The sequence below is a fragment of the Hypomesus transpacificus genome, chromosome 11 (assembly GCF_021917145.1).
Source record: "Hypomesus transpacificus isolate Combined female chromosome 11, fHypTra1, whole genome shotgun sequence".
NCBI lineage: Eukaryota > Metazoa > Chordata > Actinopteri > Osmeriformes > Osmeridae > Hypomesus > Hypomesus transpacificus.
This window is the reverse complement of record NC_061070.1, coordinates 1181021-1192948: the sequence shown is the minus strand read 5'-3', so window position 1 is coordinate 1192948 and position 11928 is coordinate 1181021. Positions and strand designations below refer to the sequence as shown.

The 11928-nt window shown below is 41.1% G+C and overlaps 1 protein-coding gene across 8 annotated transcripts in view; it reads left to right on the top strand.

The window, feature by feature from the left end:
- Positions 1–387: 387 nt before the first annotated feature.
- The window catches only part of LOC124473735 (fibulin-7), a 43043-nt gene continuing 31502 nt past the window's right edge, over positions 388–11928 (top strand). For 2 of the 8 annotated variants that reach the window (XM_047029398.1, XM_047029394.1), the window contains exon 1: positions 403–752. In XM_047029398.1, coding sequence (XP_046885354.1) covers positions 681–752 — 72 coding nt within the window. In that variant the 5' untranslated portion in view covers positions 403–680. The other 6 variants (XM_047029390.1, XM_047029397.1, XM_047029393.1 and 3 more) reach the window with 6 other exon arrangements.

Genomic DNA, 11928 nt, shown 5'->3' with positions numbered 1-11928 from the left:
AAAGTTGCGCTGACAATGTCAGTGTTGTTATTATCACTATAGTGATAATGGGATTATAATCGCTGCATAAACTAGCTGCGCCCGGGGTATTGCGCAACAGAAACAACAATCACACACATGTCTGATAAGTGCGTTCTCCGTCCTGAGATTTTGCAAGGACACTTGGCAATAGAGTTCTCTAGAATAGACCACAATTGCATTGTTAAAGCCTTTGGTTGGAGGGTTACAACACGTAAAAAAACCTGGTTATGCCACAGAAATGTGTCCAACTTTTTAACAAATTTACACCAAGGTAACATTATCTGTCATTTCAAAAAAGCCGTACAGAGTAATTTGGCACTTCTAGCATGGCAAAGCATAGGCTGCCAGTACCTACAAAGAAAAAACTTAACAAAAACTGTCGGACTGAAGTTTGAGTGGTTGGGGGAGGGTTTACGCCCTCCAGACCTCTGAGGAGCCAGCTGGGACCTGAGGTGGCGGCTCTGTGCGTCCCGGTGAACTTTTTATTGTCTCCACGCGCACCTGATCAGCATCCTCCCTCGCCCTGATCCCGACCGCAAGAAGCTGTAGCGAGACGACGGGGTTTTATAGCTACGTCTCTTCGGATTCCCCCTTACTTCGAACTATTGGACGGTACCTCGGATAGGATTTCAGCACCAAAAACACTTTTCGGATTAGCGATGGCACCGTCGCGTGTTTGTTTGGTGCTACTTTTTCTAACAGCTGTCCAAACTGGTCATGGAGGTGGGCAGGTTAGTAGGCTGGGTAGTTAGATAACATGACGATGCTTGTACACTTCGTCACATCTTCAAGAAAAATGGAGCAAAAACTGTTGTATTTCAGTAATAAAAACAGTCTTACTCTATAGGCCTAAATAGAAAAAAATGTTTTTACAAAATTAACTTAATTTAGAATGGGGAGTTTTAGTGAGATCGTGTAAAAAAGTACAGTACGGGGCAGTGAGGGATCTTGTCTGAAAGTTATGTAATGGGTACAAAGAGGTTCGGGTTTTGTCTGTAGTGAAACCTAGTTCGGGGGCTGTGTAGCGGACGATGTGGCAGGCTTCAGCTACAACAACACGAGCGCAGCAGACATTCCGCACTCGGCTTTAGTGCATTGTCAGAATTCCATGGCGAACGTGACACTGATTAAACAGTAAGTGTTTGTTTATTGGGTGTTTGACAAACCCTGTGGGCACATCGGGTAAAAAGAGCCTCTTATTCCACCGTCTGTTGAAGCTGGTCAGCTGTTTACACTAAGACAGGGTACCCTGCGTCCAGTTTAAACTATAACCATCTGGATATGACTCCTCAGGTAGAGGCATTTCCTCTCTCTCTGCTTCTCTCTCTCTTTTTCTTTCCCCTTCTGTCTCTTTCTTAATTTCTCTCTGCATCTCTGTCTCTCTGCATCTCTGCTTCTCTCTCGGCTTCTCTCTCTGCTTCTCTCTTTCTGCATCTCTCTTTCTGCATCTCTCTTTCTGCATCTCTTTGCTTCTCTCTCTGTATCTCTGCTTCTCTCTGTGCTCCTCTCACTGTCATTCTATGTCTGTCTCTCTGTTCTCCTTTTTGCTCTGTCTCTCAGCCTGAGCATATTAAGGAAAGCTGTGCTGTACCCTCTGTGTGCTGGTTTGGGTGTTAACTGGTTCAGGTGTTAGCTAGGTGTTAGCTGGTTCAGGTGTTAAATAGGTGTTAGCTGGTTCAGGTGTTAGATAGATGTTAGCTGGTTCATTACATTTACGTTAATCATTTAGCAAAACATTTTATCCAAAGTGATCCACATAAAGATTGTGCAGTAGAAAGTAAATCAGTCTTAAGTATCTTGAAGAAATGTGTGACTTGTTGAAACCAATGCTGTTGTTGTGGAGGCTCAGGTTTCCTGTGGGCCTGTGAATATTGAAGTTGTCTGAAAGCTTTGATGGGCTAGGGTTAGGGTTAGTTGTCTGAAAACTTTGATGGGTGAGTTCACAGAAGAACATGAGGAATGGCTTATCAATCCATCAGTCTCCAGAAACAGCTGGTGGCATCCAGAATCTGATGATAACAGAGTTGGTGCATTCCGTTGCGTTGCGTTGCGTTGCGTTGCGTTGTCTTGTCTTAAGAATTTCAGTGCCCAGTCTAACCTTGTGTTGCTCTGTGCACCTGACAAATAAAAGACTTGAACTTGAACTTGAACTTCCAGGTCTGTGAACCTTCCAGACCCTAATCCTGGTACTCCACTGCAGGAAAACCAGACTGGGTTAGTTTGCATGGTTAGGGTGTATGTTTGAGTTGGTTAGGGAGTCAGGTGGCTGAGCGGTGAGGAAATCGGGCTAGTAATCTGAATCTTGGGCAAGGCACTTCACCCTACTTGCCTCGGGGGAATGTCCCTGTACTTACTGTAAGTCGCTCTGGATAAGTACGTCTGCTAAACGACTAAATGTAGGGTGCTGGGTTAGGGTGTATAGTTAGGGTTATGGTGATGGGTTAGGGTGATTGTTAGAATAGGGTATGGAAAACCAGAGCCTAGGGTGGATGGAGGACTCCCATCTGCCAAACAGCCTAAGCCCAGGGGAGCCTGCCACTATAGCCCATAGAGGAGGAAGAGACAGAGAAAAAGGGAAGGAGAGGAGGGAAAATAACTAGGAGAGAGAGAGGAGGGAACATGTGGGCATGCATGGGGTAATGCCGAATCCCGATACTCCCCCCTTCCCTTTATTTTTTTTTAATTTAACCTTTATTTAACCAGGAAAAAACCTATTGAGATTAAAAATCTCTTTTTCAAAGGTGACCTGGCCAAGACAGGCAGCAGCACAATGAACCACAGTTACAGACAAACAGTTATAGACAAACACACAGGGACAAAATTAAAATAGCACTAAAAAATAAAGCAAATCAATTCACACTGCAACAATCCTAAATAGACCCATTTCTGGAACCAGGAAAAAAACCTATTAAAAACACTGACATCTTTGAGAGTCCAGCTCAATTTCCTTCATTTTCGACTTAAAGGCATTCAACGAAATTAATTCAACAAGTCCTAAGTCTTTCTGCAGCGTATTCCACACAGTGGGGGCAGAGTACACAAAAGCCTTTTTACCCTGTTCTGTCCGTACATTGGGGACCAAAAGCAACACCAAGTCGCGCGAACGTTATAAGTGTGGACCAGCACTTTTCCGCATGATAAGGGAGCATACATAGCTAGGTAGCACACCAAGTATTGCCTTGTAAATAAATGTGCAGTAGTGACTGAGCCTACGAGTGGACAAAGCAGGCCATCCTACCCGAGAGTACAACTGGCAGTGGTGAGTCCGAGCCTTACAGTTTGTGATGAATCTCAGGGATGAATGGTACGCCGAGTCAATCATATTAAGACACTGAACAGAGGTATGCATATACAACAAATCACCATAGTCCAGAACAGACAAAAAAGTAGCAGCCACAAGTCGCTTTTTTACATTGAAAGAGAAACACATCTTATTTCTAAAATAAAAACCCAACTTTAGCCTCAGCTTTTTTACCAAATAGAGCACATGAGGCTTAAAGGTGAGGGAGTCATCAATCAGAAAACCCAGGTATCTATAAGACGTAACCACCTGTATAACACTACCCTCCAGAGTGACCACAGAGGGGACATTTTGTGGTCTAACTCTAGAACTAGTAAACAACATGAGTTTGGTCTTATCTGCTTTACCCCTCTGCTTTTGGTCTTATCTGCTTTACCCCTTCCCCTTAGTTTTGCGCGTTCCCGTGAGAGCTAGTGGTGTCCCAATACTCTTTTGGAGCTAGGGGAAGGGCTAAGACTAAGGGGTATACACCCCTTAAAACCAAGTAAGATCAGGAGTTTACTTCAAACCTAGGGCTATGTGAAAACTGCGCAACCGGCAACAATGGCGACCAAATCATCCAGAGAGTCCGATAAATGTTATATTATCGGCTTAATTAATTGATAAAAAAATTATGACAGTCTTGTTTTGTGTTATATACAGTCATGAACATATATATTTGCAACCATTTTCCTAATTGAAACGTTTCTAAAAATCGCTAGTTTGGTACGCTAATGTTACAGTTCTGAATTGCACAACAGTCCCGCATTTCTTTGACTAGCATGTCTACAGTTCTAAGTAAACTCCATTAGCAGCGAATTTCGTTTAATATCAGTGCATAACACTACTTGCTTTGGAGATATCGATACGTGCTAGATGACGTACCTGTAACCAAGTGGCGTCCCATTTCCTAGGGCTATGTAGCCCTTACCCCTTACTTTTGAGGGCCAAGGGCTAGGGGTAAATTAAGGGGAAGGGGTAAGGGGGAGTATTGGGATTCGGCCTAAGAAACGTGCAAAACCGTGAAACACGTGTTATTATAGGTTCCTGTGGATGGTAGTCCTACTCATGTGTTATCATAGGTTCCTGTGGATGGTAGGACTAGTCATGGTGGCCACAGGACTTAAAATAATAAACTTCATAATTCTCAAAAGTCTGACCCTTGGCTTTTTTATTAACAGCATTTACTTGTACTTTTACTTTCAATACTTCAGAACATTTAATATCAGAAAATTACTATTGATACTTAAGTACTGTAAATATCAGATATTTTAAGACTTTTACTCAAGTAGTATTCTAATAAGTGACTTTTCACTTTTACTGGAGTCATTTTCCAGTAAGGTATCTTTACTTTTACTCAAGTATGGCTTTTTGGTACTTTATACACCACTGGCCATAGTTAAGTTTGATCAGGGTTGATCAATAAGGTGGAGGGCGGTTTGCGTCCGAGGCCCATTTGAAGAATCTGAAGTCAAAGCGCGGCTGCGCTGCAGGGTCATGTGACTGACTCTTTGTGATCTCAATCAGCTGGCAATTAGAATTGCGGTTTGGTTACTTCTTCTGTAGAAACGTTCAGGTAATGTTGCCCAGGAGTAGCTTGGCGACGTCCTTTGGAACGCCAATACTGATAGCGTTCATGCCATGGTTGGTTTCGCTGGAATAAAAAATCGATTGTCATCTCAAGAGTTTTATACAGTTCAGAGTCAGAAGTTGATAGGAGGAAGCTGGGTTCTCAACTCCCCCTCTTTCCTTCACACCTACCAACGGTGTTAACTGTTCTCTGGCTGGTTCAGAAGATTTTTCAAATATTGTTCTTGACATCTTGGTACAGTTTCAAAATATAGTTGAATGATTGTTTTATTATGTTAGCTTTGTGTAAGATACTAGAGGTGTTGAAATGAATGATTGTTTTATTATGTTAGCTTTGTGTAGATACTAGAGGTGTTGAAATGTATTGAATAATCAATGCATCGCGATGTGGACATGGACGATGCTGCATCGATGCAGTGGCCGACCATAATTGATGATAACGGAATGACGTCGCTAGTTCATTTTCCGGCCGCTGCATAAACATTCAAATGAAAAATAACATTATCAGTAGCCTAACCCATTTCATCTTGACCTATGATAGACTCCAGTCTCATCTGGGTGTCATTTACCTGACGTCATTCGTCGCGATTTGCATATGTGCCAGAGCAAAATGGCTGAGGGTGGTTGTGCAATCGTCCTTAAAAACGCTCCAAGTGTTTTAAAAGCTGAGATATGGAACTTCTTTTTAGATATTACCAACAGGTGAAATACAAAGCCTGTCACACCAAAATTAAATATGTTGGGAACACTACCAACTTAAGGAATCGCGTTAGCCATTTCCATCCTGAGTTGCTAGCAACAACACCTGCCGCAACTCTGAGGATTGATGCAACTCTGTTTTCAATACTGCTAATAATGCTGTCTGTTGTGTTTAGACTTTGTTAAATAAAAAAGATTGTTTATATCTTACTACTTACGATCTTACTATTTTTGGATGAAAATATAACCATATGAAATAATATAGGAAACGGTATTATATTGAACTATACAGCAGGGGCGTAGCCACGGGTAGGCCTGGGTAGGCACAGTCCTACCCAATTTGTTGTAAGGCCTACCCAAAAACAAAAAATCTATGCACCGGTGCACATCGCAAAGTAAATAAGTAAAAAACAACAGGAAAGATGCCTATCCATATTTTTCTAGGCCTACCCAAAAATATTTTTCTGGCTACGACCCTGCTATACAGTATCTTAATGCATTCTGTCAAGTCAAATATCCTATATGGCTTTAATAGAAAAATGTATTTGACGTATCATGATGCATCGAGATATCGAATCGCTAACATGATAATCGTAACAAATTGAATTGCTGACATGATAATCGTAATCTAATTGAATCGGGAGATCAGTGAAGATTCACACCTCTTTCAGGAAGCAGGAGTACTACAACCAAGATTTCAGTAAACACAAACTTAAAACAAAGTAACAAACATTACAAAAATATCCCTCTCATAATCCTCCATCTTCTACTCTTGTGGTAAAGGTGAAGTCTTGAAGAACTTTCCTCAAAAGTTAAGATGAAAGGTATGTTCTTTGTTCAAATTGAGAGCACAAATGGTGGCTGGAGACGTGTCGTCTCAAGCAGGCCCTTTGAAGCCTGCAAGCCAGCAGGAGGGCCTCACATGCAAATTGAGGAGCCCCCCCAACTCTATGGTTCCTCGCATCTGCATTTGGTGGGTAATCAGCATACTGAATCAGAATCAGAAAGGGATTTATTCGCCATGAAAGTTTGAACAGACAAGGAATTTGCTTTGGCAGGAAGGTGCATACAATAAACATACAGGAATCTTAAATTTAAAGATATGGTCTAACTATACTAAGGGTACATAAACTGGCAATACTAAGTGGAATACAATTTAAATAAAATATACAATAAAATAAAATATACAATAAAATAAAATATAAGTTGCCAATTTACATTATAAAATACAATATACAATAGAAATATTACAGGAATTGTGATGCAGTGCAAAATCCAATAAGGATTGTAAAGTGGCAGTCAGTGGCAGTTCTAGACTAATTTTACTGGGGGGTCCAAGGGGGGGTCAGTGTTTAATCAGAGGGGCACATTAAAAAACGGAAACAAATTATATTTAAAAATGTAATCCTTTAATTTTGCTTTACATTCAAATCATACAAAAAACTTTTAATTTACTGGGGCAAAAAAGCCTGCAATGTCCATTCCTCATTTCATGATGACTACTAGAAGAAGAAAAACATGTAAAAAAATAAAGTATATATAATCTTTTTTTTTGTCAACACAGGGGGGGCCAGGGACATTTTTACAGGGGCACTGGCCCCTGTAGGCCCCCGTGTAGAAACGCCCCTGCATTGTGTACACTGAGTTTGTAAAGAGTGCTGATAAGGTTTGTCTGATGTGGTCGGCAGGGGCGGCGCGCAATATTTTTTTATGCAGGTGCTGAGGGGGTGCTAGATCATTGACAGGGTAGCTGCAATTATATGTATATAATATAAATACTATCAATGCCGGAGTGGGACCCATTTCAGCAGGGAGTGTATTGACCAAAACCCCACCAGAGGCCCAGCCATATGTTGAACATTCGGTGCTTAATCCGAACCTAGGACCTAGTCAGGGTTTTTATGTAAACTGAAATCGGAATTTAAATGCGAGTGCGCATAGCGCGCGTGCAAGATTTTTTGCATTAATTTCAGTGCAAAATAGTTTTTTGAGCTTTATCTAGCCTAATGTAAACACTACGTTGGACTCATATTGTTATATTTTCCAGAAAATACAACCCACATTTTTACCCGAAAGATTCAGGGATTTTGAGAAAACATATTTTTTCCACCCTTGCAGGGACCTATGAAGTTACAGCTAGATATTTCTTTTTTTTACCTGGCTTTTTCAGGTCTTCCTGGCATATTTTTTCCCATCCATTTTATTATTTTCAAATCAGCTTAATCTTGCTAACTCCCTCCACAACAATAAATGATGGTTAAGGGTTGTCTCCATGAAAACAACCTTAGTACATGCACTTCTGTAAGAGAAAGAGAGCATGCGCGACAACTAAACTGCCCATGGTGTTCGGATCATTCTCTTCAGGTGTGACAGGATATTGGATCAGACTCTTCAGGTGTGACAGGATATTGGATCAGACTCTACAGGTGTGATAGGATGTTTGATCAAACTCTCCAGGTGTAACAGGATGTTACATTACATTTATATTTACATTTATTCATTTAGCAGACGCTTTAATCCAAAGCGACTTCCAAGATAGAGTGCATAGGTCACTGATGATAACAAGATAGCCCCAAAAACATAGCGAGTAGCCAAAACATGAAGCATGTATTGTGAACAACCAAAATAAGTGCCAAAGGGAAGAACCATAAGACCATGTAGTTAAACAAGTTAGAATTTAAACAACCGCTATAAGTGCAAGTGTACCTGTAGAAAAACAAGCAACAATAAAAACAATAGATCACAGCGAGTATAAAAATTTAAATCAGTTACCACCAACCACAAAAGCAACAAGTCTCTGAGCAAGAATCATTGTGATCCTTGAGGAAACTAACATTGGGTCAAGCAAACCATTCCTAAGTACCGTTGTCCTTCCGGAACAAGTGCGTCTTGAGCCTTTTCTTGAAGGTGGAGAGACAGTCAGGGCCTCATTTAATAACATTGCGACCGCAGCTTAATCTGCGCCTTTGCCCAACCGCAAATAGCGCACGGTGTATTTCTGCATTTTGTGTGGTATTTCTCAAACCAGATCCTCATTGGGCAATCGGTGCCTCACTGTTAGTATATGAGGCCCTCAGTGTCTCTGAAGGAGGTGGGGAGTTGATTCCACCACTGGGGGGCCAGACAGGAGAAGAGCTTGAGTTGGGACCGGGTGGTCTTGAGCGGTGGGACCACCAGGCGGTTGTCTGAAGAAGACCGTAGGTGGCGGGTGGGGGTGTAAGGCTGCAGGAGAGACTTGATGTAGTCGGGTGCAGTCGGATGTTGTATAAGACTGTACAGGTGTGACAGGATGTTGGCTCTGTGTGGTCTGGCTGACCTCACTACACCCCTGTGCTCTCAGTGAATGATACTGTTGTAAAGATTAAACTTGTTTTACATGATAATGAATGAAACTACTTTTCTAGGTGTGCTTCTTAGGAGTAAATCCTAGTGCGTAACTGAGATGAGTGGCCTAAAATAATAACAGACTAGCCTGCTTATCGTACAGTGCAATAGGCAGTGTTGGGAAGGATACTTTGAAAACGTATTTCTTTACAGAATACATGCCCAAAAATGTATTTTGTAACGTAACCGTAACGCCGGTACAAGTATTCCGTAACTCCCCAACACTGGCAATAGGCTATAGTTTATTTGTGCCGGCAAAAGAACGTAATGTTTTTAAAGATCCCATGACATGCTGTTTTTGGATGCTTTTATATAGGCCTTAGTGGTCCCCTAATACTGTATCTGAAGTTTCTTTCCCGAAATTCAGCCTTGGTGCAGAATTACAACCACTACAAGCAGTCCCTCAATGAGCTTTCCTCAGGAAATGCTGTTTCTGTGTCTACATTTAAATGCTATGAGGAAGAAAGAGGCGGGGCTAACTGCCATGCTTTGGTCGTTTGGAAGCCATGATGTCTCGAGGAAAAAACAATATCGCGTTTGCACGGTCCTAGCTCATTTTCTCAGTGGTGGGCCAGATTCTCTGGGCGGGCAAAGCAAAGAAAGGGGAGGTAACCCCCTCTTGTGACGGCACAATAGGGGGATTTTCAAAACCGAGCGTTTGAGCTCTCATTTTCTCAAAGGCGGAGAAGAATACCCTGGGCTTGGTTTTTACCTATTGAAATTTCTAGCCACTGGGGGACCAAATGCAGGCTAGGGGAACTCATATTAATGTTAAATAACCTCTTAAAGGGGCAATTGACTGCAAAACCGATTTTACCTTGTCATTGTTGAAAAACGACAGTTCGGAGGGTAAACTGAACATACCGTGAATATCAAAGTCTATTGACACCTCTTTCCTATTCAAATCTCAAAAAGAAAAAATTTGGCTGTAAAACGCTAGCTTTTCAACAAAGCCACCGGTCCTACGTAGGACCGGTGATCGCCCTCTTATTGGCTCTGGTCTGTATCTTTGTCACGCCCCAGAATTTACATCCAGACCAGCCAGAGGTAGCGTCTATCTCCGATACTAGTTTAGCTGCGCGCTGCTCTGTGTAGGCTACTTATAAGGAATTACAAAGAAGAACGTTTTGAATTATAACAAGGATATTGATTATGGACCACGGTCGTAAATGCTGTGTTCCAGGCTGTACAGGGAAGGCTAACACTTACAGTCTTCCCAAGGAGCCAAACATTCAACAGGCATGGCTGCTGTTGTCTATGAGAAGATCCAGGCAAAGTTCGACATTCAATCATTCATTTGCTCTGAACATTTCACCCAAGACAGTTTTGACAACCTTGGACAATTTCAAGCAGGATATGCTAGGAAGCTGAACCTGGAAAGAGGTGCTGTTCCAACCGTATGCTCATTGCAACCGCAAGCTATAAGGACAGTAAGATGTTGTGCTAACAGTTATTAGCAATGCTAACGTTTCCTGTATATAGCATACCAGGTAGAATGCTAAATACGTTTCTACACACATCAAATGACTCTAGCTAGACTAGCTGTAGTCGGCATTAGAAGGGAAGCTTCCGAAAAATAGCCAGAAAACGAACTGCAGCCTGGCTTATTGCTAACGCCTGTCTAGATAATCTATTTGAAAGAACTGGAGAAAGGCAGGTTTTAGATACAGGATACATTAGCATTGCTAGTAACTGTTACTAGTAACACCTAGACTGTAGGCATGTAAACAAGTTTAGCTTGTTAGTTAATGCAAGAGCATAGAATGTGTAATAATTTAGCCTAGTTTATTGGCAATGGGGCTAACGTTGATTCATGTTCCTGACTGTGTTTCATTCAAATAAATAACCTGTGTAATGAAAATCTACAATTCACGATGCATGTTTGTCCAGATCTTTGTCATGTTATTTTACAGCAAGATATCTAGAGCTAGCCTAGCTAGCTAACTGAAGCCGAGTAGAATCACGATTGCAACAACGTTTGGTTGCTAAGCTGTAGCCTAATGTTCTACCCACCTAAGTCAATCCAGTTTGCTTTAACAACAGAAGTGGAAACAAGTAATGTTATCATTTCAAATGTTATATAGTCAATCTGTTGAAAACAGTGTTGTGTAGACACAATAGATTTATTTGCGCGTTTTTATTTCAAGTATCCAACTTCAGTGTTTCAGCGAGTGCTGCTGTTGGCCGTGTTGCGTTTTTGCTCCCAGCTTCACTCGTTGATAACCAACCAATCAGCGCGCAGCTGATCTAAATATTAATGAGCATACCATAAAAGGAGAAAAGCTGGTGTTTTTTCCCGGGAACATTTCAGACGATCTGTAAGAGGGCATAGAACAGCACCCGGGCCATTTTCAACCCAACCAATGTTACATACCCTATTCGGAGACCTTAAGGAACAGTGTGAAATACCCCAAAAACCCAGTCAATTGCCCCTTTAAAGTGAAGTTTTCATGTCATGGGACCTTTAAAAACGACACACACAATAATAATATTAATAACACAATATATAAAATATATGTATATACAAAATATATAATAAAAAAAACTAGAGAGGGTACAATTTCTGGGGAAATTGTAGGGTGTGCTTGCTTGCGTTGGTTGCAGGGGTCCGTATTTAAATTACATTTTACAACTGATATTTCTGTATATGTTATATAAAAATGCATAGCCTACTTATTATTTATAAAGATTACATAGATTTTAAAGCATATTTTTTTCTGCTCATTTACAACTCAAAATACTAATAGTGAAGAGTAGAATGAAATAGTTGTCTTCTCATATCCCCTGCAAGAGGGAATGGTGATCAGCGACCTCATAGTTGAATCAAAACGAATACATTTGGCAGACCGGGGTAAAAATTGACCTAATCTCTATGACTTAAACGTCATTGTAAGTTTTTCCCTTGATATTTTCAGGCATTTAGCCTACTCATTTTGCATTCATTAATAAAGAAC